This window comes from Eumetopias jubatus, unplaced genomic scaffold (genome assembly GCF_037043125.1).
Source record: "Eumetopias jubatus isolate StellerSeaLion01/CBP00866 unplaced genomic scaffold, mEumJub1_p1.0 scaffold_1, whole genome shotgun sequence".
Taxonomy (NCBI): Eukaryota; Metazoa; Chordata; class Mammalia; order Carnivora; family Otariidae; genus Eumetopias; species Eumetopias jubatus.
Window position 1 is genome coordinate 204,427,405 of NW_028274807.1, and position 23,457 is coordinate 204,450,861.

At 60.9% G+C, this 23,457-nt stretch overlaps 1 protein-coding gene across 5 annotated transcripts; it reads right to left on the reverse strand.

Moving 5' to 3' along the window:
* Positions 1–214: 214 nt before the first annotated feature.
* SSBP4 (single stranded DNA binding protein 4) lies at positions 215–14,976 on the reverse strand. Of its 5 annotated transcripts, none has more exons than XM_028087011.2 (18): positions 14,560–14,976; positions 8,289–8,361; positions 7,856–7,917; positions 7,682–7,766; positions 4,061–4,150; positions 3,504–3,569; positions 3,221–3,280; positions 3,064–3,133; positions 2,832–2,899; positions 2,676–2,743; positions 2,299–2,344; positions 2,171–2,206; positions 1,999–2,053; positions 1,837–1,907; positions 1,658–1,736; positions 1,229–1,257; positions 843–1,066; positions 215–592 (listed from the first exon to the last, which is right to left on the reverse strand). In XM_028087011.2, the coding sequence occupies exons 1-17, from the start codon at positions 14,616–14,618 to the stop codon at positions 857–859; spliced, it is 1,227 nt and encodes a 408-aa protein (XP_027942812.1). In that variant the 5' UTR covers positions 14,619–14,976; the 3' UTR covers positions 215–592; positions 843–856. The 5 variants fall into 5 exon arrangements, with proteins under 5 accessions (XP_027942812.1, XP_027942814.1, XP_027942813.1 ...); XM_028087013.2 differs by having other exon boundaries at positions 959–1,066; positions 14,560–14,972; XM_028087012.2 differs by lacking the exon at positions 3,504–3,569 and having other exon boundaries at positions 14,560–14,975.
* Between the last annotated feature and the right edge of the window lie 8,481 nt (positions 14,977–23,457).

A 23,457-nucleotide genomic window follows, 5' to 3' on the forward strand; every position in this document is an offset into this window, starting at 1 on the left:
CCACAGCATCAACTGTGGGTTCTCGGTGCCTTCAACCTAACCCTAACCATCCCCCAACTCCAGCCCCATCCCCATTTTTCACACGGTAGACTCTTACCCACCCTTCAGAAACTGATGCCCCAACTCTTGACACTTCTAGAACCCTGAGGCCTCTGCCTAACCCCATGATGGGAGGCCGTGGCCACAAGCCACAGCGAAGAAATCTGAGACCACATACCAAAAACCAAAACCAAGTTACATTTATTGATGGGGCCCACCCCTGCTGTCCAGGGGAAAGGAGGTCTCCAAGGAGCCCCCCCTGGGACAAAATAGAAATGACGAGAAGGGCCTATACAGGAAAGAACGTCTCTGAGGTCCTTGTGTTTTTTTTTTTTTTATAAAATGAGAGTCCTTTGTGCGGGGCCTCCCAGCTGTCCAATCCTTGAACTGGATGGAGTACAGTCGCCCGAGGTGTGACCTCAGACCCTCACCCAGCAGACTGCCCGAGCCCCTGGACCTTGGTCCCAGGCAGGGGCACTGGGCAGAAGCCGAGGCCGGCAGTGGGCAAGGGGCTGCTGCCCCATCACACGCTCATGGTCATCCCGGGCGAGTACTGCGGAGAGATGAGGGGGTGGCGCGCGGAGGCGGGCTCAGCTCCGGCCTCCGCTGGGACCCGCCCCCCCCCCGGGAGAGAATGGGGGACGGGGCGAAGGGAGGGGAGGAGACAGGTGGCGATGCGTGGGGAGACCGCCCTGGGGTGCGGGTCCCAGGGTGGGGGGTTGGGACGGGGAAGGGGGTCCGGTGAGATTAGGGCGGGAGGGAGGGGAGAGGGGAGGGGAAGGATGCCGCGGCCGCCCCCCCACCTGGCCCGCCGCGGTCACGGTCTTGCTCTGGCCCCCCGGCCGCCCCGCCGGGGCCTGCCCGCCAGGCCCCTCCGGCCCGACGCCGCCGCGGGGGGGGAGTCGACGCAGTCGCTTACGCTTTCGCTCGGGAACGGGTGTAGGAAGGTCCCGGCGGCCGCCATCTCGCCGTCGTCCCGCGGGGTGCCCGGGGCGTTGCTCAGGCCGGCCACGGCGCCGGGGGAGCTCTGGGGGCGGCCGTGGTCAGCGCAGGACTCCCCGCCCCGCGGGCCAGGCCCTGCCCACCGCTCCGCCCAACCCCAACTAGGCCCGCACAGCTCTGGCCAAGCCCGCATCCCCGCACCCAGGGAGCCCCAGGCCCCGCCCCACGCAGGAGCGCGGCCCCTCACCTTCGGCAACCCGTCCATATCGCCCGAGCCTGTGGACCGACACACGGCGGACCGCGGCTCAGATGCGCCTGCGCCAGGCCCGGAACCAATCCCCCGCCCCCACCCCAGCCCAGGGTCAACTAACCCCTCCCTGAACTTGTACTGGGGCCCTGCCTCGGTCCCCGGGGCCCAGTCCGCTGGGGCGCCGCTGGGGGTCCTGGATGGAGAGTCCGGACGGGGGTCAGTGATGGCACTTTTGGCTCAGTTACTGCAATCTCCCCCCCCCGCCCGCCTCCCCTGCCAACGAGCGGCCTGTGGAGATTCAGGGTGCAACCGGGACACCCGCAGAGAAACCAGGGAGCGGGGCTGGAGCAACCGCCAGGGGGCGCAAGAGGCTCGCGAAGCAGCGGGGTTGGGGCGTGGGGTGTGTGTCTCGGGACGCCCACTCACCCAGGGATCCGTTCACGTGGTGAGGCTCCATTGCACTCATGGCCGCCATGGGGCCCTCCGGACCAGGGCCGAGCGGGAACTGCGGGCGGTGGGGGCGCAGCGTGGGGCTCGGGCCACCAGACCCCCAGCGGGGCCACCGCCTTCCGCAGCCCCCACCCTGGAACCCCCCCCCCACTCACATTAGCCCTGCCGGTGCCTGGCCCAATGGGGTTCATGATAGTGTACATGCTCTCGCTGGAGTTGGTGGAGTCTGGGGGAGATACCGGTGCGTGAGGGGGTGGGGTGTGAGGATCTCTCCAGGCAAGCACACCCCTCCCTGTACCCTGCCCAGGCTGCAGCACCTCCAGGGCTGGGCATGATGGGTGTTCCAGGGGGCCCTCCTCCTCCTGGGGGTCCCTGCACAAGGAAGGAGACAGAGCAGGTGAGAACGAACCCCCCCCCCCCCCCCCCCCCGTCTGCCAACCGTCACCCTTGCCCCCCTGGCTCAAGTGGCCCAGCCGCCTCGTCACTCACCGAGTAGCTGCCGGGGGAGGAGGAGGAATAGGGAATCTGGGGAGAAGCGCAGCTGTGAGCGGCCCACTCCACCCCCACAGCGCTAGCCCACCCCCCAGCCTCCCCTGGCCGGCCAGCCCGCCTCTCACCGAGTTTCCACTGGGGCTGGCCCACGGGCCTCGCACTCCAGGGCCCCTAGAAGAGACAGTGGGTGGACCCCGGGGTGAGGCCAGGTGGCACACAGCCCCGACACACTCTGTGACATCCCCCACCCTGCCCATGTGCCCCCAAACAGGCCCGCAGAGCCACAGACTTTGGCTGAGAGTTGGTAACCAGGGATGGATTCTAGTCAGCCCTCAAATCCCATATCCTATGGGATATGGCCTTTGGGCCTCAGTTTCCCCACCCAATGCAGAGTAAACAACCAGTGCTGTTGTGCGGACTTAAGTCTGCCCCGGCAGAGCCAGGCCATGAAGCTGGGTGGTGGCCTACGTGGGCACACCCCAGGGGTCTCTCAGGGCCTTACATGTTCATGGTAGGCAGGCCTGGGCCGGCGAGGGAGTTGGGTGGGGGCCGCATGCCACCTCCATAGCTCTGAGAAGGCAAAAGGGCTGTGAGTGCAGGCCAAGGTGTCGGGGGAAGTCCCCTGGAAGCGCACCCCCTCTCCTGGCCCAGCCCTCACCTGGGGTCCAACGCTGGCCATGCCCCGTGGAGGTGTCACTCTCTGCATGGGGCCCATGCTCGGATGCCCTGGGGGGGGCAGAAGGAAGGGGGCTCAGGCCAATAACACTCCCCAGTGTGGACATGTGCTGGAGGGGGGTGGGTATGCACCAGGAGGCAGCAGGGAGGAGGAACTTGGAGCTGGGGTCTTCTAATGGGTGGGGGGTGGCAGCAGCTGGAGCTTCCCTACTCACCCTGAGCTCGCGGGGAGGGTTCCATGGAGCCAGGAAGGAGGGGCTGGGAGCTGGGGAGGCCCACAGGAGGCTGTGGAGGGGGTGTGGCAGCACTGAGCGTGGGTACCCCCACCCTGGCCCAACTCCTGCCCCCCCCCTCCCCTCATCCCTCTCTCACCTGACTCGGCATCCGCAGGGTGGGCCGGGGGCCCCCTGGGAACCGCGGTGACATGAAGGGCTGGAAGAGGTGGGCCGGGGATCAGCACCTCCCTCCACCTGCTCACCCCCCAAAGCTACCCCGTTCCTGCAGCGCCCGGGCCCCCAGCCTGGACAGCCCCCTCCTCCAGGACCAGCCAGCAAACTGCAGCCAGCCAGTGCCCGGTGCGTGAGTGCAGTGGGGCTGGGGGCTCGAGTTGCTGGGATGTGCATGTGCAAAGGGGCGGGGCGTCACAGGTCCTTACCTGAACATGAGGCCCCATCATGGGGGCGTTGGGGTTGTGGGGGGGCTGCTGGGAGCCAGGGGGGCCCTAGGAGGACAGAACCAGGTGGGTTGGGAGGAGCGAGGTCCACCGAAGCTTCACTGTTCTCTGTGGCCCTGCTGAGCCTGGCCAGGGAGGGTGAGGGGACGCCATGGAGGCGGGAGGGTGGGCCAGCCCTGCACTCCCCCGAGTGGAAGACGGGCTTTGGGGTGAGGGGCCTTACAGGAACAGTCATGGGCAGGACCCACGGCTCAGAGAGCCATGCTCTGAGGCCCTTGGCAACCAGGCCCGCGCAGGCCACCCTCAGAGAGACCCCGCCCTCTCCTGCACTGGGGCCCAGCCCACGCGGCTGCTCCCATCACGCCACCAAGGCCTGTGTGCAAATACCCACCTCGCGGACAACCCCCTACCAACTGTGGCCTGCTGGGGCCTCTCCCCATAGGACCCCCCCCCCCCACGCCCATCATGGCCCACGCTGTTCACCCTCCGACACATGCCCACTTAAGTTGGAGAACAAGGGGCACCGGCCCTGGCTGTACCTGGAAGAAGCCGGGCGCCATGGGGCCTGCTGCCATCGTGTCGTTGGGGGCCATGCTCCCCATCACAGGACTGGGGGCTGCTACAGTGCTCTGCAGGGGTGAGGAAGACCAAGAGAACCTGCTCACGTCACTTCCTGCTTGAGTGTCCCTTCCTACCCACAAACAGCCCACTCCATAGAGCAAGGAACCTGGGCCATCGGATCTTCTACCCAGGTGAGCACGTGAGGACACCTGGAGGGTTCTCTAGGTGAAGGAGGAGCGGCTGCACCTGTCCCCACCCCGGTTTTAGCAGCCCTGACTCAGCACCCTCCTCAAATGTGCCGTGTGGCCGTGGACCCAGGCTTTGCCTCTTCTGTACCCAAGACACTGGAGGTCATTGGGGCCCTGTCAGGTGCAGCACACAGCCCAGGCGGGAGGCCAGGGACCTGGGGATCCCACCTCCTAAGGAGTCAGTCCCAAGCATGAGGATTCTGGGGGGTCTGAAAATGCCAACAACCCAGGACCCCTGTGGGCACGTGCCTCTTGCATCTGGCACAGGCTTGCTCTTTCCATTGGAATCTCACGTCAGACTAGTGGGGGCATGGTCCCTGACTCTAGCCCCGGCCCAGCAGGCCCCATGTCCTCCTGGCTGGTAAAGCGGATTAGCTGGACTCTCAGCTCTACCCAAGACACCCCAAATAAACACAAAAATCAACTGGCAGCTTCCAGATGAACCTCCCTCCCAGAGGGCTGCTCTCTGGGGCTGCGGAGCAGAGAACTCCCCTCTTCCTCCAGTTGGGAAGGGAAGGAAGAGCAGGACTACTGGGATGGGGGCTCCAGGCTCCAGGCCTCTCTTCAGTTGGAGGAGGGGAGGAGACCGGGTGCTAGACAGGAGGGTTCCCATGTCAGCCCAGGGTGGAGATGCTGGTTGGCAGGGCTGACAGGCCACTTCCTCTGGTAGGTTCCAAGTCCCAGGCTTGTCTGCCTTTGGGAACAGAGCAGGGAGGAGGAGGGAAATGGAGGCCCAGTCTACAGGGCAGAGGAGACACATCAAAGGATAGGGAAGGAGGGAGACTCTGCAAGGACTGAGTAAACACAGTAATTCTCTGGAGGCCCCTCAACTCTTGTCTGTCTGGATCATCTGACCCCACTCTACCCCCAGCGGGACCCAAGAGGTATGGTCTGTGTGGGTCACGGCTATTCCCGGGACTAGCACAAGCCATCACACAGGGATGCCCAGGATTTTGCAAAACTGCAGCCACTTGGGCTCAGAGAAGTTAAGCATTGTGCCCACAGTCACACAGCACTTCCGGCCCCACAGAAGTGGGGAGGGCCCCTTGGCTGGGTCAGAGCAGGACCCCTGTAGACATACCCCTCCCCTTGGGTATTGCAAGCTGCCCTATACTTCCTGCCCCTTCTCAAAGATCAACCTCTGAAGGACTCCTGCCCAGGCCCCAAGATGGGGGAGGAGCTGTGGGGGGCGGGGGGTGGGGGGGACAGCCTTCCCTGGCCTGTGGTGACGGAAAACACTCCCAGGGCCTGGCACCAATCTTTTGAAAGCCCAGAAGACCCTAGGAGTCCCCCCTGCCTCCACCTCACCCCCCCACCCCCCCTCCGCCCAGACATAGAGCCTGACAGCTGGAGCAGCTATTGTATTCTCACAGGGGCCTGCCTCAGTGGCTGGAGGAGGTACTTCTGAGCCCTCGGTCTGTCCACTCCCCACAACCTACCCCACAGGGAGGGTGGGAGAGCAGTCCCCCCTTTCAAGCCACAGCAGGCGCCAGAGCATTTCCTGGTGGGGGGGGCAGCTGCTCTCTGGGCTGCCGACGAGGTGTGGGGGCAGGGAGAAGATAGGGCACCCCTCACCCACTGCGGCTCCCCAACTCTAGGCCCAGAAGGGTTAATACAGGGCGGGCCCACCCTCCCTGGCGGGTGGCCCGAGCTAGACCCCCCACGTCAATCATCCACCCGGAGACGCCAGGGCCCAACCCGCGTTGCTATGACGATGGGTTGGGCGCGCTAGCGTTTCCTGGAGACGCCGAGGTCGGCCGCGGAGCCGGGAGTGGTGAACTGAGCCCCCACTCGGAGGGGGCCCCGACCGCGCAGGGGAGGCGAGCACGGCGCTCCCCCCACGCTAGAACAGCAGCTGGGCAGGATGTGCGCACGCAGCCACAGGGAACCCGTCACCCCGGGGCTAGGGCGCTCCCCCCCACACACACCCTCTGTGCCCGCACCATCTCCCCCGACGCATTCTGCTGCCATGGTAACCGGCGCGCTCCCGGGAAGCGCGCTCCCGTGGAAGTGGAGAACCCTGCGTTCCGCCTTCCTGCCCTCCTCAGAGGGGCCCTGAGAGGCCGCTAGAGGTGGGGGCAGAGGCGAAGCCGGGGCGGGGGGGGGGTAAGGGGGCGCTGCGCAGGCTGGGAGGGGCTAGGGTTTGAATGGGAGTGAGTGCCCACGCAGAGTCTTGCACGCACACAGCTCCAGACACCCCTGGAGCCCCAGTTCTGGCAGGAGAGCAACAGGGAGGATGGCATACGAACAGTGGAACCCGATGGGGACCAATAGTGTGACCCCGGCTTCCACGCACATCAGACAACGGGTGCGGAGCGTCTTCAGGGACACGATGAACCCGCACCCCTCGCGGGCTGCACCCCGGCTCTACAAAGGCCTGCACTTGCGGGGGTGGGGGGGCGCTTTATGTGGGGAGGCGGTGCACGACCTTGACCAACTGCAGAGCAAGACGGGGATGGCCACGCCCTGGGAGGCCCGAGGGGGCACAGCAGGGCGGACTGCTCAGGCTGTGAGGACGCCAACCGTAGGAGAGTGGGTGCACGAGGGGGAGGGCGAGAGAAGTGGGAGCTCGCCTAGAGCTGCACGACCCTGGACGCCAGCTGAGCTGCTGCTTCTCCTCGGAGTGGGCCCAGAGCCCCCCAGCCCTTCCTGTCCAGCCAGAGACGTCTCGGAGAAGCCAGGTGGCCAAGCCCCACAGCCAGGACCAAGAAGAGGATAAACGTAGGGGTGGCCATCCGCTCCCCATGATAATGAGATGCCACCAGCCCTTTCATGTTATCCCCCCTCCTCTCCAGATAGGCCTCTGACCCCCACTCAACCTGGAGGGAAACTGAGGCCAAAGAGGTGGGGTCAACAGCCCCAATCACCAAGCAAAGTCAGGAAGTGCATTGCCCAAGGGTGCACCTGCCAGTTAGCCAACCCCACGGTCCCCTGGGCTCAGAAAGGCTGGGGTGGGAGGGGATATGCAGTGGTGGCCCCCAACCCCTCCAACACACACCCCACCCAGCTGGGCAGATGGGGAGGCAGAGCTCCTGGCTCCCCAAGGGATTCAGATGAGGGGAAGGAGAGGTAGAGCTGGCTTCAGTAAGGTGTGTGTGGGGGGGGAGGGCTGTGGGGACTCTCAGGAGCTGGCTGCAATGGAAGGAGCCTCCCCCACCCTGTGAGTGACCCTAGACTGAGGAGAGGGCACAGGGACTCCCAGAAGTGGGCAAGACCCCAGATCAAACCCCAACACCAGACCCACCTGCCTACCCAAGCCAATCTCAGGCCACGCAGGCCCCCAAGGTCACAGGCCCCAAAACTGGCCCATGCCCAAGAGCCCTAGTCCTGGTCCCTGGGGCAGGGACTCACGTAGTCCTGGAAAGCCTTGGCCTCATTTGAGTGCTCACACGCCTCTCTGCGGTCAGGTGCTGCACAGTACAAGTCCCAGAACACGCTGTGGGCGGCAGGGGGGGGACGATGGTTTCCCCATGCGTCCCCACCCAGCCCCCCTCCATGGCCCACCCTGGCCAGCCCCACACGCACCACCACCAGGAATGTAGGAAGCCTGGGGGCTCCCCCAGCGTAATGTTCTTCTCCCATCGGATCTGCAGGGGAAAAACAAGACAGTGAGGGGGCCTGCTGCCGGCCCTGCCCAACCTCTTCCAAACTGAGGCAACCCCAGACCAGCCTGGGGCCTGGGAGACGGGGAAACAGCAGCCCTGAGCAAGGGTGCGGGGCAGGGGACAACTGGGTAAGGGGCAGAGAAGCGTGCACAGACCCTCAGATGGCCAGACAGATGCCTCGACCCCAGCCCACGGGCCCTGACCCACTCCAGCCCTCAGTTCCCAGGGCCAGTGGAGGGGCAACGGAACCCGAGCACTGGAGCTCCAGTGGAAAGGGGGTGGAGTGGACCGCAGGGTACAGGCAGTAAGGAGGGACCCGGCTGGGGGCGCTCTGCCTGGCGAGGCCGGCTTACCTCGGACAGAAAGGTCTGGGCTGACTTCTGGGCGCCGACGTGCAGCAGGTACTCATACACATACAGCGCCAACCTGCAGGCGGGCGGGGTGCGGACGGGCTTAGGCTCTCCGGAGGCCTGCAGCCAGCCCCACAACCCCTTCCCCAAGGGACCCTGGGAGTGGCCTCAGTGAGCCCTTTGTGACACCATCCTCAGCCTCACTCACTGCCCCCCAGTGGTTCCCCAACCCCTCCATCCCTCCCACCTGGTGTGATGGCTTCATCAGGTGCTCAGACCTGCCAACTCCTACACATCCATCAATACCCAGCCAGCAGGCCCTTCCTCTAGGCAGCACTCCCAGCAGTCCCTGACCCCTGACTTGCAAGCCATCCATTCTGCTCAGTTCCACAGCCCCTCGTGGACCAAGTCCTGGCCCTGTCCTGCCAATGCTGAGACCCCAGAACAGCCTTCATCCCAGGGAGGTCTTGTGGCCGGGAGAAAGGGCTCCTAGAGGTCACTCCAGACTCTGCCCTGGGTGGGGTCTCCCAGCGGGTACCCAAGGCCATGTGGTCAGGGCCCAACACCTAATTTCCTTCCAGCCCTGTCTTGTAGAGAAAGGAAGGGGCCCTCTGACCTGCGGTCTTCCTCTGCCAGGTGTCCCCGGACCCCGATTCTCTTTCTCAGGACCACCCGTGGTGGCCATGACCTAGCTACACCAGCCCCGCACGGGAGAGTGTGGAGAAGCGAGGGCAGGTGAGGGGCAGCAGGGCCTGCCTTGTAGAAACACAGTGCCCAGCACCCTTGGACACACCAGTTTGGCTGCTGCCTGCTCCAAGAACACAAGCCACCTTCTGGCCAGTAGTGTCCCCCATAGGCCACACAGGGAGGCCGGCCCCTCTACACCATCTTCCGAACCTCCGCATCCTCGGCCCCAACACCCCCTCATCAGTCCTCCCCACAAGCAAGCAGAGAAACTAACTGCCTCCTCGGTTCACCCATTTCCCAACCATCCACAGTTACTGCCCCCTCCCAGCGCTCCCAGGGACATAGGGTCGTTGGTCCAGGCCCCGGGGGGCGGGGGTGGTGCTGGGAGGGTAGGGTCTAGATCCAAGATGGGGGGGCTCCCCCAGGGCTGGCCTGAGCTGGAAGCCCTTCCAGGACGCCTCCCCACTCAGCAGGCCACCCTTCCCTGGCTGAGGGCCCCACCCTAAAATAACCCTGCTTTGACTCATGTTCCTGTTCTCTCCCACCTTCCCAGCCAGGCTTCTTGATCCTCACATACCCGCCCCCCATCAGATCACCCCCCCTTCCTTAGCTCCCCTCACACCTCGCTGAGGCAGTTCTAGCCATTCTGTCCCCCGGCCCCTGCTCCTTCCCCCCCCACACAACGGCTTCTGCCCTTGCCCTGGATCCTCTTCCTTCCTCCAGCCATTTTCATTAATTCAACACTCACCCAGCATCTCTTTGTGCAGTGAACACAACAGACACCTGACCCCGGGAGGCTACCTGCTGAGTTCTAGGGTGGGCTGGAAGGTAGTGCGTGCTAGGGAAGGACAAGAGGCGGACATTTGAGGGACTGGGGTGGGCAGCTGTCCCAGGGCAAGATGTGCCCCCAGCTCACACCACACCAGATGAGCTGTGGACAGCCACCGAGAGGGACAGGGCACAGAGGGGTATGGCTCGTGGTGGTCACAGTGCTCCGAGTGTGGGTTTTCCTCAAGATTGGCTGTGGACTCCACCACATCATCACACCCTTCTCAGCCTTCCTGGCCCCATGGCCTCCAGGTTTACCTGTCCAACTCACTCCTATGATTCTCTTCCTTTCTAAAGGCTTCCTGAGCCTTCAAGTGGTCTGCATCTGCCAGCCCCGCGTCCATTAGTGAAGGAACAACGGGCTGAAGCGGAGCCAACAAGCCCAGGCCTGCCCGCCCCCCCTCCTGCACTCTCCGGCCAAGGAGAGAGGCTGAGAGAGGTCCAGCCAGTCCCTCACCCATTTGGGGGGGGGTGTCACTGCAGAAAGCAGGAAAATCTGGGGCTGAAATGCCCAGAGAAAAGGGAGCAAGAAGGGATGGGGGGGAATCCAGGTAGGCAGATGTAAGGATAGGGGCAGGGAGGCTGCAGTCTTGCCCTTGGGGCATTCTGGCTCAGGAAGCTTCCTGGAGAAATGACCCTTGGCTCCCACCACATCCACCAAGGTTGCTTGACACTGCCAGCCATCAGGTCCTCCTACACCTCCCCTTTGCCCTCAACTGTTCTTCAGGGGTGGCATCTGACCCAGGATGCAGGACCCCACTCCTGGCTGCTCCCCTCCTCCCTCCACTAGCCCTGCCCCAGCTCAGCCCCGGGCCCTCGCTTCTCTCTCTGGATGGCCTCCTCTCCCGCTTTGATGACATCTTCATGCAGCTGTCCATTGGGTGCGCCAGCCTGGCCCCCCCAAACTTGGGATTCACATAACATCTAGTGGCCCATCCTCAACATGCTCCCTGCCCAGCTTCTTCCTCTCCCCATCTCCCCTGCCCCCCCCAATCTGACTTGGGTAGTCTGGCCTTGACTCACAAAGCTACACAGGTGCGTGAATATCCACCCAGCCATCCCCCCGAGATCACTGCACTTACTGAATTTAGGGAAAAAACTTGAGGAAAAAGCTCACTCTTCTGCTTTGGAGCCCTCTTCCTGCCTCCTCTACCACACTTGGTCCAGGCCACTACCACCTCTTACCTGGATTTCGACAGGGCTCCCCCAGGGGCTGCTCTCTCCCCAGCCTCCAGAGTCTACACACACACCCAATAGCACGTCTCCTTCAGTCCGTCCAGTGCCCCAACACACGCACACTGGCCCTCCTCCACCCCAGGGCCTTTGCACGGGGTGTCCCCCCACTCAGGGCACTTCCACCTAGAGACCCATGTGGTTCAAATGTCATCTGTCACAGTCTTCCCTGTCACACCTAAACTCCACCTGCCCCATCCACCCCCCCCCAACCACCTTATTTATCCCCTTCTGACACATGTCTCTCTGCCCACTGCCTGCAGCTCTTTCTGGAATATAGCTTTGGGAGGGCAGGGACTTGGTCTCTTTCCCTCACTACTGAAATTACAACAGCACCCAGAGCATCTTGGGCCCCTTGCTACCCCAAATGAATGAAAAAACAAACAAACCAACCAACCCACAGGGACTCCCTCCTGTGAGGACAGGTTTTTTTTTTTTTTTTTAAAGATTTTATTTATTTGAGAGAGAGAGAATGAGAGATAGAGAGCACATGAGAGGGGGGAGGGTCAGAGGGAGAAGCAGACGCCCTGCCGAGCAGGGAGCCCGATGCGGGACTCGATCCCAGGACTCCAGGATCATGACCTGAGCCGAAGGCAGTCGCTTAACCAACTGAGCCACCCAGGCGCCCTGTGAGGACAGGTTTAACACAGTCTGGTAAGCACCAGTAAAAGTTAGCTTAGCATTTCAGCTTTAAGGACTTGGGGTTTTATCCCCAAAGCAAAGAGAAGCCAGAGAAGATTTAAATTTTGCTGATTTCTCTTACGTGTTCTTACTTTAATTTCTACCAGGACAGAATCTCAGGGAAAGATTGTGAGCTGTTTTGTTTTGTTTTGTTTTGAGTGAAAAATTTTGAAGCCTGGACATTTGACCATGTTGTTTTGAGACCTTCAAGGCGCCAAACCCATGCAGGGCCTCCAGCTCGAGGTGTCCCTGTCCAGGCTCTGAGCTCAGATATGTGGAAGGGCCTGGGCTCTGGATCCAAATCCTGGCATCTCCACCCCTAACCATGTTGGCAAATGACCTGCAGAACAAAGAGCGGGCTCATGGGAGGGGCTTCTGCTGTAAGAGGGCAGGTGGATGGAAGGAATGAGTGACCTAGAGGATATGGGGTGCCCAGACCCCAAGTGCTCACAAGAAGAAATGCACACAGGGCTGCTCAGGTGACAGAACAGGATGTTAGAGTCTTGGAGACTACAACGTGGCACCACCACCGTAATTAGCAAGAATTATGGTAGGTAACGGAGGCTCTGAGCACTAGCACAGTGTCCTCCTCCCCCTTAAAGCCCCTGGACTTGCTGCTGGGGGCTGGGAGACTCTACTCAGGGCCTCGTGTCACTTCCCAACAGAGGGACAGCCCACCCATTTCTTCCCCCGACCCCCCACCCTCACCCTCGAGGCCAGGCCTTTGGGTGTCTCCTCACCATCTGCCTGGCAGCCTCCACGCATGCCCCTTACAGCCCTTCTCCCAGCCAGTGGCCTGGGTGATGACCCCCACTCACAAGTTCCCCCTCTGTCTTCCTCCTCCTTCTGTTCGTTCCCTCTTCTCAAGCCCTTCCTCGGAAGCTCCCCTGTGTCCACTGGCTCTGCTTAGCCTCCAGGACTCAGTTCAGGGGTTCCTTTCTCAAGAATCTCTTGCCCATCTGCCCTCCAAACAAGGATGCCCACAGCCACACCTGGAAGCCCAGCAAGAGACAGAGCAAACACAAGGTGATTCCCTCACCTGCTGGGCTAAGGAACAAACTACACGTGGTCATGTGCCCCTTCTCAAAACCAATCCCAGAAAAAACACAAGACACCAACCATGGTTGTCATTTGTGGAACTACTTAAACCTACCTGGCAGCACTTCACATTAGCAGAACCTCTGGGGCCACAGGGGAAAGGATATAAAGGGGACAAAGGGGCCTTCGACTACCCATCACCTTTGTCCGCTTATTTAAAAAGCCCCGAAACCAAGGACCAAATGCAAGTGCTAGTTAGTGCTGGGTGGTAGGTGCCCTCCAGGCTGTCCTGTGGGCTGGGAGTGTTTATTAATGGATCCACCATCCACGCACCCAGCAGGTACTCAGTTCATTTCTGGGGCAGGCTGTCCCAGAACTAGTGTTGAGATGAGGAGCGAGAAGGGGGCCCAGGATAGGGACCTGAGAAGGAAGAAGGGCAGGAGGAGGCAGGACTGCGAGCAGGGAGAAAAACACAGTACCCGAGAGCTGAGGACCTGAGCAGTGTAAATCCCCCACACCCCAATTCACACGGGAGGAAACCGAGGCTCAGAGACAGGAAGTGGCTCGGCTGGTGGCTGCCTGTGTGGGGTGCTCTACCTGCAGCCTCTCACCCGGTCCTTGTGAGAATCCTACAAGGCCAGTTGTTCATGTTTCAGAAACCGATGCTCAGAGCAGGAGCAATGCTCAGAGCAACCAGCCGAGCTCTCCAGTGTGCCCTCCCCGCTCCCGCCCCACTCCCGCTTTCTGAGCGCTCTCCCACGCCCCAAACCCTGAGACCTCAACAGATCGCTTCCTCTCCAAGGCCCCAGCACCCCCACGGATGAAATAGGGGATGTGACCATCTGGTGTTTTCCAAACTTTCTTTAGCAGCAGAACCCTACCTCCAAACCAAGGCTTAGATGGGACCCTCTATAAGAAACGGACGAGCACAGGACAGGTCTGGCCATCAAGGGGACCGGAACACAGGCAGGACGGGGCCTTTAGCCTCCGCATGAGGCATTTTTTGCAGATCCCAGAGTCCTCCCACTGTGGGCCGTGTGGCCTCCCCAGGGGCCCCACCCAGCTGCCCCCGCCGGGCTGGGGCTAGCAGCCCTCAGGCCCTCTCCTCTCTCAAGCTCCTCCTCCGTGCAGGGGTCCCCAACTGGTCAGTCTCGCCCGCCCCGGAAACTTCCCTGGACACTGCGATGCCGCTCCGTGCGCGACCTCGCGCGCACGCGCGACCGCAAACTCGCGCACCCAAGTCTCGACCGTCGGGGAGGTCTCGCGACCCTCGAGTCCCGCTCGGGTTTCTCGCGCCCCTTCAATTCGTGCGCCCCCGAGTCTCGCGCGCCCCTGCAATGTCGCGACCCCTCGAACCGCTCGGTCTCCCCAGCCCTCGAGTTTCACGCGCCCCCTCAAATCTCGCGAACCTCGGGTCTCCCGCGCCCCTTCAACTCTCACGACCTCTCGGCTCTCGCGCACCGCCCCGCAAACCACGACTCCTTGCGCCCCTCTCGCCCCCGGAGTCTCACGTTCCCCTCAAATCTCGCGAACTCTTAAGCTCCTCACACCCCTTAGATCTAGCGCACTCCCACACATCTCGCGACCCCTCGAGCCCCTCCGGCCTCGCACGCCCCTCAAATCTCGCGCCCCTCGGGTCTCGCGCGCCCCCGCAAATCTCGCGACCCCTCCAGCGCGCTCCGGCCCCGCACGCCCTGCCCCCGCGCCCACGTGCCCCGCGCGGTGCCCGCCGGCATTGGGGCCCACGGAAGCTGCGCGGCGGCCGAGCCCCGCCCCCGGCTCCCCCGGCCCCGGCCCACCGACTCACTTCTCGCGGGCCTGGCTGTCGGAGGGCACGGCCGAGCCCTTGCCCCCCTTGGCGTACATGCTGCTCCGAGCCGCCGCCGCCGCCGCTGCCGCCGGGGCCCACACCTGTCAGGCGGCACCGCGGGCCGCACTAGCGGTCGCCATAGCTACCCCGCGCCCCGGGCCTCACCGCCCCGAGCCCCGCGCGGGCACCGCGGGCATCGTCCGCGCGGGGGAGCTCCAGACGGCCAAGGCGGCGGCGGCGGCAGCGGCGGCAGCTCCAGCTTCAGCTCCAGCCACGGGTTTTATTTTCTTCCTCTCTTCCCTCAGCGCGGGCTGTTCCGGGAAGCGCGCGCCCCCTCCTCCCGCCGCGCGCGCCCCCGCCCGCCGCCTCCCTGCTGCCCGCGGGCGCCGCTCTTAAAGGGGCGATGGCGGGCGCGCGGATGGGTCCCGATGTGGGGACCGTGGGCTTGGCGCGCACGCGCAGTGCCCGCCGCGGGGGGGCGGGCGCGGGTACACACACGCAGGCACGGGTGGGGACGGCCACCTGGGGACACACAGCAGGATACAGTTAATCACGGCTACACACACACTCCCCAGATAGGACCAACCACCCAAATTGTACACCCAGGAACACAGCCACACACAGTTGCAGCTACACTCTTGGACACAGGACTACACACATAGATCCACGTAGCTACTGGAACAACTAGTGAGAGTTCCATAAAGCAACAGGCAGTCACACGGGGTGCACCACCCCGCGGAACTACCCCCACACGGCTCACCTAGGGACACACTGTCATACACACAGAGGTATACACAGTGACTGTCAGAACAACAAAACATACAGATCACCACTCACAGAGACACACAGCCCCACAGACACACGGAGGGTCGGCTATGCTACAGCTTCCCACAAGCTACGGAAAGAGCCCAGGCAGCTACTTGCGGTCACCCTGGGGCACACGGTCCTAGCCTACCCAGGGCTCCACACACAGACCTGGGGTCTCACAGTGCCATAGATGAGTCAGTGTCACACAGTCACATGGCCTGTGGACACTCACCGCCACACGCACATGCAACACAAAGACAAGCACACAAGGATAGCCGGGTCACACCCTGGCAGCCACCCTGCGCGGCTCCACAGTCACACCCTGTGTCAATAGTAGTCGCTGGGCGTTTGTCCACTGGGTCATTCCTGCTGCCATTTCTCAACTGCTGTGTTGCCAACGGTAAATGGGGCGCGTCCCACCTTTAATCGCCCCTCTGCAGGAGTCAGGACTGCAGGCAGTGGGTACCCCATTCCCCCTCCTGGGGCCCTTCTCCCCCCAGGGTCTGTGAAATGGGGGGCAGACATTGAGGTAAGGGCCCCAAGGCAAGGGTGCCTGGGAGGGGTGGACGCCTGTGCCCTGGACCTGCTTGCCGCAGGTGTCGGGAGGCAGTCCAGTTGTGATTCCAGGTCTGGATGTTTCTGTGAATATTTGCCATAGGTGTTCTTTCTTCCTGTGCACGACTGCGAGCGTGTGTGTGTGTGAGTGTCTTGATGGGAGTACCCCCTCCCACTGCGAGCTGACCCGTTATACCTCCCTCTTAGAGGCTACGCCCCCCCAGTGGGGATCCCCACCCCTCAGGCCTTCTGGCGGTCGGGAAGTCGGGAGCCGCTGGGGTTCCAGACAGGCGGAGAGGAAGGGAAGGGCCAAGCTGGCCCCAGCCCCGCCTCCATCCCCAGGGGCCTCGGCCGGGGTTGGAGGGGGACGCCAGCCCTTCCCACTTCCTGTCCAGCCAGTCGTCCCCTCCCCCAGCTTCCTCTCCCGCGGGGCCCCCCCGGAGCCAGGGGCCGGCGTAGAGGAGGGGCCTGGGCTACGAGGTAGTGGGGGTGCGGCCGCGAAGCTTCTGTAGGGCATCGAGCCCCGGACGCCACTGGCGGACGTGGGCGTCAAGGGCACCCTCATCGTAATACCCGCTCCCGCTACCGCTCTCCAGTGCCTACTTTCAGCGAGACACAGAGAAAGTGTGGCTCACCCAAGTCACACAGCGTATTGGTGACAACTGTGACACCCAGGCCCTGCCACCCCAGGCACCCCCTATTTATCTCCCAATGTTCCATGGCTCCCCAGGATTCTGTGTCCTGCGCAGGTCCCTCGCCCTCTCTGAGCCACGGTTCCTTGAGTCACTGTGAGTCTCCAACCTCCCCACAGACATTTACTGAGCGTCTGTGTGTGCAGGGCTCTGGGGACCCAGGCGGACGCGTCGCTACTGCTTGTGGAGCAGATTCTGACGGGGAAGGCTGACCGTCAAAAGCTGGCGAGTCAGTAGGATAATTTCAGGGAGTACCACATGCTGGGCCGAGGGAGGGGTTCCCGGTGGAGAGGACCAAGCGACGGCCGAGTGGGCCCAGCTCCCGGAGCAGGGTGGAAGCGAGAGGAGAGAAGGAGGGAGACGGAGGCGCGAGCTATGAAGGGGGAGGCGCGGCCGGCTAGAGCGACAAGCGCGGTTCTCATGGTAACGGGGACGGTTCTCCAAACACAGCTTCGGTGCCGGCGGAAAAGTCCGAGAAGAGCGAGCTCTGGGCCCCACGCGGCGTCAGGGAAGCTGAGCCGCAAGCACATCCGAACCGGGCGCACGCCTTGCAAAAGCCGAACCCATAAAAGAGCCCCCCCCCCGCACCCATACGAAGGAGGGGCATGGGGGGGAGGAAAGTTTTGTTTTGTTTTTTTAATAAGGGGTGGGGTGGATCTGAAAGATCTGAAAGCAAAATGTTCAGACTGCAATCACAGAAGTGCAAAGGCCCTGAGGTGGGTGCATGGTCAAGGTGTTGGACGCAGAGCTAGGAGGGCAGTGTGGCTGAAGCAGGGGGAAGAGGAGCCGGATCACTCCCTAGGGGATCGGCTGAGATTTGTTCCAAGAGCAATAGGGAGCCACCGGAAGGTGTGTAGCCGTGAGGGGCAGGATATGCAACAGGATTTTAAGAAGTACCATGGGGTTCCTGGGTAGATTGGGATGGCATGGAAGATGCAGGAGGTTGCCCTGGTAAGAGGCCCAGGTAGACAGGGGCTCTGGGCCATGGCAGGCCCGGGATTTGATTAAGGGGCCCCGGCGGGGATGCAAGCAGAGTAGGCTAAGGGTCTAGGCTGGATCCCAGACCAGCGATCCCTCCACCAGCTCCCGATCGCCCCCGTGTGGCTTCGCGGACACTGCAGCCTTGAGCCGATTCTCTGCCTCTTTTGGGATTACCACCGGGTTGGGGGCGGTGCCTGGGGGGAGCCTGAAGCAGGCTGTGCTAAGTAGGGCTGGGGGTTTGTCCAGAGGGGAGGCTGTCCCTCCCCACTCCCTTCCAGTCCTTCCATTCTTCATACCCACTCTTCACAGGCCCACCTCACGGCCTTTGCTCTAGCTGTTGCTGCTGCCTGGAGGGCAATTTGGCTCCTGGCCTGGCCTATTCTAGTTGCTTCTTCTCCCCCCATCCTCTCCCTCCTTCCCCTCTTTCTCCTCCCGTCCCTTCTTCCTGCCTTCCTTGGCCATCTCCCCTAGATTACGGATTCTGCCCTGGCCTTGGTTGGATTTGTCACTGTTAACGATAAAATGATGCATCAGATAATCTGCGGGCAGCCTCCGCCTTCCACTGGATCTGTCCTCCCTACGGACACAGCCCTGGCGGCCGGTGAATATGTTGCAGGAGTCGCTCGAAGTCTGGTTGGGTTTTCCAAATGATGGTTTTTCCTCTGCACTGGAGATGGAAGCAGCGCCCCCCCCCCCCCATTAAAGTGGCAGGCGTTCGATGGGGCCAGGATCCGGAGGGCGGCTCCCGCAGCCCCGCCCCAGCCGTGCGTGGGAGGCGGGCCACAGCTGGGAGCAGGGTCTGGGCCAGGAGATGTTTCCTCTCAGAAGCTGTAATTATGGGTAATTTTCTAACTGCAACACAAAAATTAAAACCCAAACAACACGGGAGGGGAGAAGCCACAGCAGCCGGTGAGCGCTAGAGCAGGGGTGGGAGTCCCCGCCGACACCTGGCGGGAGGAGCAAGGCCCCCAACCCAGGAGTGCTGGGAGGAGGGGGCAAAGGCTCGCTCAGATGTGCTAGGCTCCTTGAAGAGGCAGCAACCCCTTGGAGTTTCAGTTTCCTTTACTCCAAGACCGATCGCCTGGAGGCGGAAGTCCCCGGATGGAGGATATTCCTGGGTTTGAATTCTGGCTGTGCAGGTCCGCTTGTGAGTCTTTGAGCAGGAAGCAACTGAACCCCCAAGCTTGCAGAGCTGCCAGGAACTCTAGGCGAGAGAAGGGATCCAGGAGGACTGGGAAGAGGAGCCTCAACCAAACCCACAGCTCCCCCCACCCCACCCCACAGCACCTGTGTCCATTCTCCACAAGGCTTAGCCCGAGCCAGTACACCGCCCTACTTTCTGTGGGCTTCCGTGCCCACAAATTTAGCCTCTGCCCCTCCTCCCCGCGCTTGAATTCCAGAGCCAAAGCAGTCATTAGACATTGGTGTGCTCAGCCCGGGATCAGATCATCCCTGGAAAATCCACCCAGCAACCTCATTGGAGAGGCAGCCTATCTTCTTCCCATGTTAGAGAATGGGGAAACTGAACCCCAAGAGGTACTGAGGGAGTCACATAGGTGACCCAGTGGCAGCACTTCACCCACTGGCGTGCCTGCCCTGTCTGGGGTCTGGGATACTCAACTCTGGGAAATTGGAGGCATTTTGTGGAAAACTCAGGCCTGGGGGGAGGAGCAGGGAGGAGAGGAATGAAGGAGGGGAGAGCCTGTAGCAGCTACAGAAAAAGTTCTGCAGATAAAACTGAAGCTTAGCACAGGGAAGCAACTTGCCTGAAGACACACAGCAGAGAGTGGAGGACCAGGTCTCACTTTGGGGTGTGCTGGCAACACCCCTCCCTTAGCTTTCCTCTCCAGAGCTCCGGTCCCTTCCTGTGGCAGAAGAAAGAGTTTCCGTGACACCCTAACGTCCCACTCTTTTTCTGGACCGTAAAGGGGAAGGGTCTTTTCTTCCCCGTTTGGGAGTCCCTCAGCTTAATAACAACACGGGGGAATGGATGCTTGCTAAGCACCACAAATTGGGTACTTTTTGTCCATGATCCTGTTGTATGCATCCAGCTCATCCCCACCCCAGGGCCTTTGCAGGGGTGTTCTCCCTGCCTGGGACACCTTTCCCCCAGCCGTTCCCCATGGCCTGCTTCTCTTCATCCTACAGACCTCACCTCCAGCAATGTCCTCTCAGAGAGGCCCTCCAACCTGGGTCACGTTGGATTTTCCTGAAAATCTTGTCTTTGCATATTGATTTCCCATGTCCTCAGTAATCCATGAGGTCCATGAGGGCAGGGAATTTGCATGTTTTGTTCAGTGCTTAGAGCAATGCTTGGCACACAGCAGGAGCTCAATAAATACCTGTTGCTAAACAAATGAATTAAAAATTACCACTATCCCCTCTGTGCTGGGATCCAAGGCCTCTAGTATCCCCAGGGGTCTCAGTCTGACTGTGACACAAACTGTCATTACCATCTTCCCATCATTACCATCCTCCCTATAGCCAGGGTGGAATCTGGAGGGCTGAAGAGCCAGGGACCAATTTTCTGTCTCTTACCAAGGCCACCAGGACTTGCAATCCTCACTATGGCCACACGAGGACAGCAGAGACTCGCAGCACCAACTCCTGAGGGTTCCCCCGCAGGCTTTGCCCTGGTGCCCCTTTGGAACAGCTCTTGAGACCTCAAGTTTCAGGCTTGGAATGTTGTTAGCTTCTCTTGACCTTGCCCATGCCCCCAGGTCAGCCTCCAAATATATACTTACATTTTTATGTGTTGAATCATTTCATAGCAAAAAAGGAGAAAAATACAAAAAAACCTCCCAGTTCCCTACCACCCCCCAAAACTTCCCATTTTAAACTCTGACCTGAATGTCTTTTGTTTCCCCTTTTTTTCTGCATTTTTTTTCTCCAGAGATCTTCTTTGATTAACTTTTCAAAACTATGAACCACCCCGTCTTGCTCTCCAAATCCCCCTACACTCTGTTTAACTTTTTCTCCATTGAACTATTATTTCCTAACCACTTTTAAATTTGGTAATTTACGGTTCATGGCGCCCTCCCCACTGGAATATCAGCTCCTCAAGGGCGCAAGTTTTGCTGCATTCAGTAGGCACTCAGTAAATATTTGAGGAAGGAATGGAATCTTACCAAAAATAAACAAAGCCTAACAAATAAAACAAAATACCCTCCTTAGCCCACAGCCACAGGCAGTCACTATCATGAACTCAAGTCCAAATCCGTGTATCCAGGAGTGACATAGAAATTCATCATGTGCCTTAGAATGGTTCTTCAGACCCTCCCGGGTAGGTGCAGACAAATGCATCTTGTGTTTGAGCACCGTGTACCCTAATGGTCAACCACACAGATTCTGTGGTTGACCCTCGGTTGCTGTTGCGCCTTGGGCAAGCTACTCAAACACACCATGCATGCCTTAGTTTCCCTGTCTGTAAAATGGGGGAGGGGTCTTATCAGTTCCAATGAACTGGTAATGACAGTTCCTATCTCAAGGGGTTATTGTGAAGATTACGTCTCTCTTTTTTAAGTTTATTTTTTATTTATTTTAAAAAATCTCTACACCCAATGTGGGGCTTGAACTCACAGCCCCGAGATCAAGAGTTCCATGCTCCTGGACACCTGGGTAGCTCAGTTGATTGATTATGCGGTAGGCTCTTGATTTTGGCTCAGGTCATGATCTCAGGGTCCTGGGGATGGAGTTCCACGTTGGACTCCGTGCTCAGAGTGAAGTCTGGAAGTCTGCATCAGGATTCTCTCTCTACCTCTGTGCCTCCCCTCACTTGCTCTTGGGCTCTCTCTGAAGAAAAAAAAAAAAAAGAGTTGCATGCTCTACCCACTGAGCCAGCCAGGTGTCCCAGTCACTCCACCTATCTTAATTTGGGGTCCCTGAAAAGCAGGCTCGAAGAACAGATTCGGGGAACTTCACTGTTTGGGAGGTTATTCCCGGAAGCCCCTGGTCCGCCCGCGAGGAGAGAAAAGGAGCCCTGCAGGGGGCGCCAACCAGCAGGTTCCCAGGGGCCGGTTTCCCAGGGGGCCCTCGGGGAGGCAGCCCAGAGCCCTGCCTCGGAGATGTCCTACCGGAGGTTGTGGGGAGCAGAGGCGTTTGTAATCAGCTCGCCTTCCGTCTTGTGGTCGAGGGCTGTCCCCAGGAGAGCCCTGTGGGCCCCCAGCGTGGCCTCCCACCGCTGGAGCGGCCCTCGGCTAAGCAGCGAGCAGGTGGACGGTGCTCGTTGACCGCAGTGGCCTCGGTCCCACGTTTTGTTTGCTCCCCCACCCCCCGACAAGAGCGTTCAGTGACTTCTCAAATTTTTCTATAACCGGCGTGGCCACGTGACCTCAAACAGGCTCTTGCCGCATCATTAAAAATCCAGCTTTAACCTTCTGAATTCGATTTTGGTGCATCGGTGGGCCCTCATGTACACTCCCCTTCCTCCATGGGACACTCAGCCTGCGTCCTAAGTCGCCCATGTGCCCCCGTGCCAGACACACGCTCACGTTCACATCTGCTTCTCGGCCCTTCACAGCCGCCCCACAGGGTGGTTTTCACTGTCCGTCTTTTAGGGAGGAGGAAGCCGCGGTGGAGAGAGATTAAGGCATCGGCCCTGGGTCACACAGCCGTGAAGTGGCCAAGCCGATCCAGTTGTTTGCTGGATGCATGCCTGATCTGCGGTTGCCTTGTCTGTCCACAGTTTGACCCTGAGTCAGTTCTGCTGCCCCAGCCCAGCCCTGGGTTGTCACACCTGCCCCAGGTCCCGACCTGCTGGCTCCAGAGCCCCTCAGACACCTTAAGATCCCCGGGCCTCTAGATAGCCTCAGCTGCTGGGTTGGGCCTCCTGGGCAGCCTCCACCCTCCCTCAGGTGAGATGGGCCCCTAAGGGCAGCCAGACCCTGAGGGGTGTGGGGGGAAGGAAGTCTGGCATTCAAAGGCTGCACTTTGCACAAATGGGAATGGAAATGGCAGGACAGGGGCTGGGGCCAGAATTTTGGGGGCCTGGCCCCAGGGAGAATCAGGGCTCGAGAGAAAGGGCAGATTCGGGACAAGTGTGAGAGCCCATGAGCTGGACAGGAGGTGGATAGTCGGGGAGGGCAAACCCTTGATCCCACTTCAGCTCCCCAGTCTCGGGCATACTGGGGGCAGGGCCCAGGCTGAGGCCTCACCCAGCACAGGTGGCTACGTGGGGGTCAGAGGGTGTGAGGCAAATGTGGCTAAATTGAGGGGGCCACGGATTGGTGGCACTGGGTCTGGGTTGTCCCGGGGAAACTGTATATATCTCTACCTTTGTCTTTGTGGGAGATCTCTGTGTTTTCCTGGCTATTTTGGAGGAGTCTCTGAAGGTCTCTCTACAGGTCTCTGAGTACCCTGGGGTCTTGGGGATTCTGAGCTGTTCTAGGTATCTCTGGGGATTTCTGAAGGTCTCTGTGTGTCCCTAAGGACCTCTGGAAGTCTCTGTGCTGAGAGACTGGCCCTGCCTGACATTCAGGCTTGTTTCAGACCTAGGCTCTGGGTATGTCAGGCGGGAGGAGGGGGAGTATGGAGGTGTGCCCTCTGGAAGATTCTGGTCCCCCTCAGGGAGTGGAGCCCAGGGCTGCCCTGCTTCCCATAGCCTGGCCACGACCTGCTAGGGCAGCAGCAACACGGCCCAGACCCCAGGTCCCCCAGGCCCCAGGCCCATCAGACCCCTGGCATGCTCCAGAACCCAGGACCTTGGGCGCCTGGGTGTCTCAGTCGTTAGGCGTCTGCCTTCGGCTCAGGTCGTGATCCCGGGATCCTGGGATCGAGCCCCGCATCGGGCTCCCTGCCTCCCTCTCCCACTCCCCCTGCTTGTGTTCCCTCTCTCGCTGTCTCTCTCTCTGTCAAATAAATA

What these genes read in the sequence shown, in the direction of transcription:
- SSBP4 (XM_028087011.2), bottom strand. Translation starts at nt 14,618, where the DNA reads ATGTACGCCAAGGGGGGCAAGGGCTCGGCCGTGCCCTCCGACAGCCAG. An exon ending in CCCAGACCTTTCTGTCCGAG is followed by an intron (nt 7,918 to 8,288) that starts GTAAGCCGGCCT and finishes TTTCCCCTGCAG; the next exon opens with ATCCGATGGGAGAAGAACAT. An exon ending in GGCCTGCCTACCATGAACAT is followed by an intron (nt 2,345 to 2,675) that starts GTAAGGCCCTGA and finishes TGTCTCTTCTAG; the next exon opens with GGGCCCTGGAGTGCGAGGCC.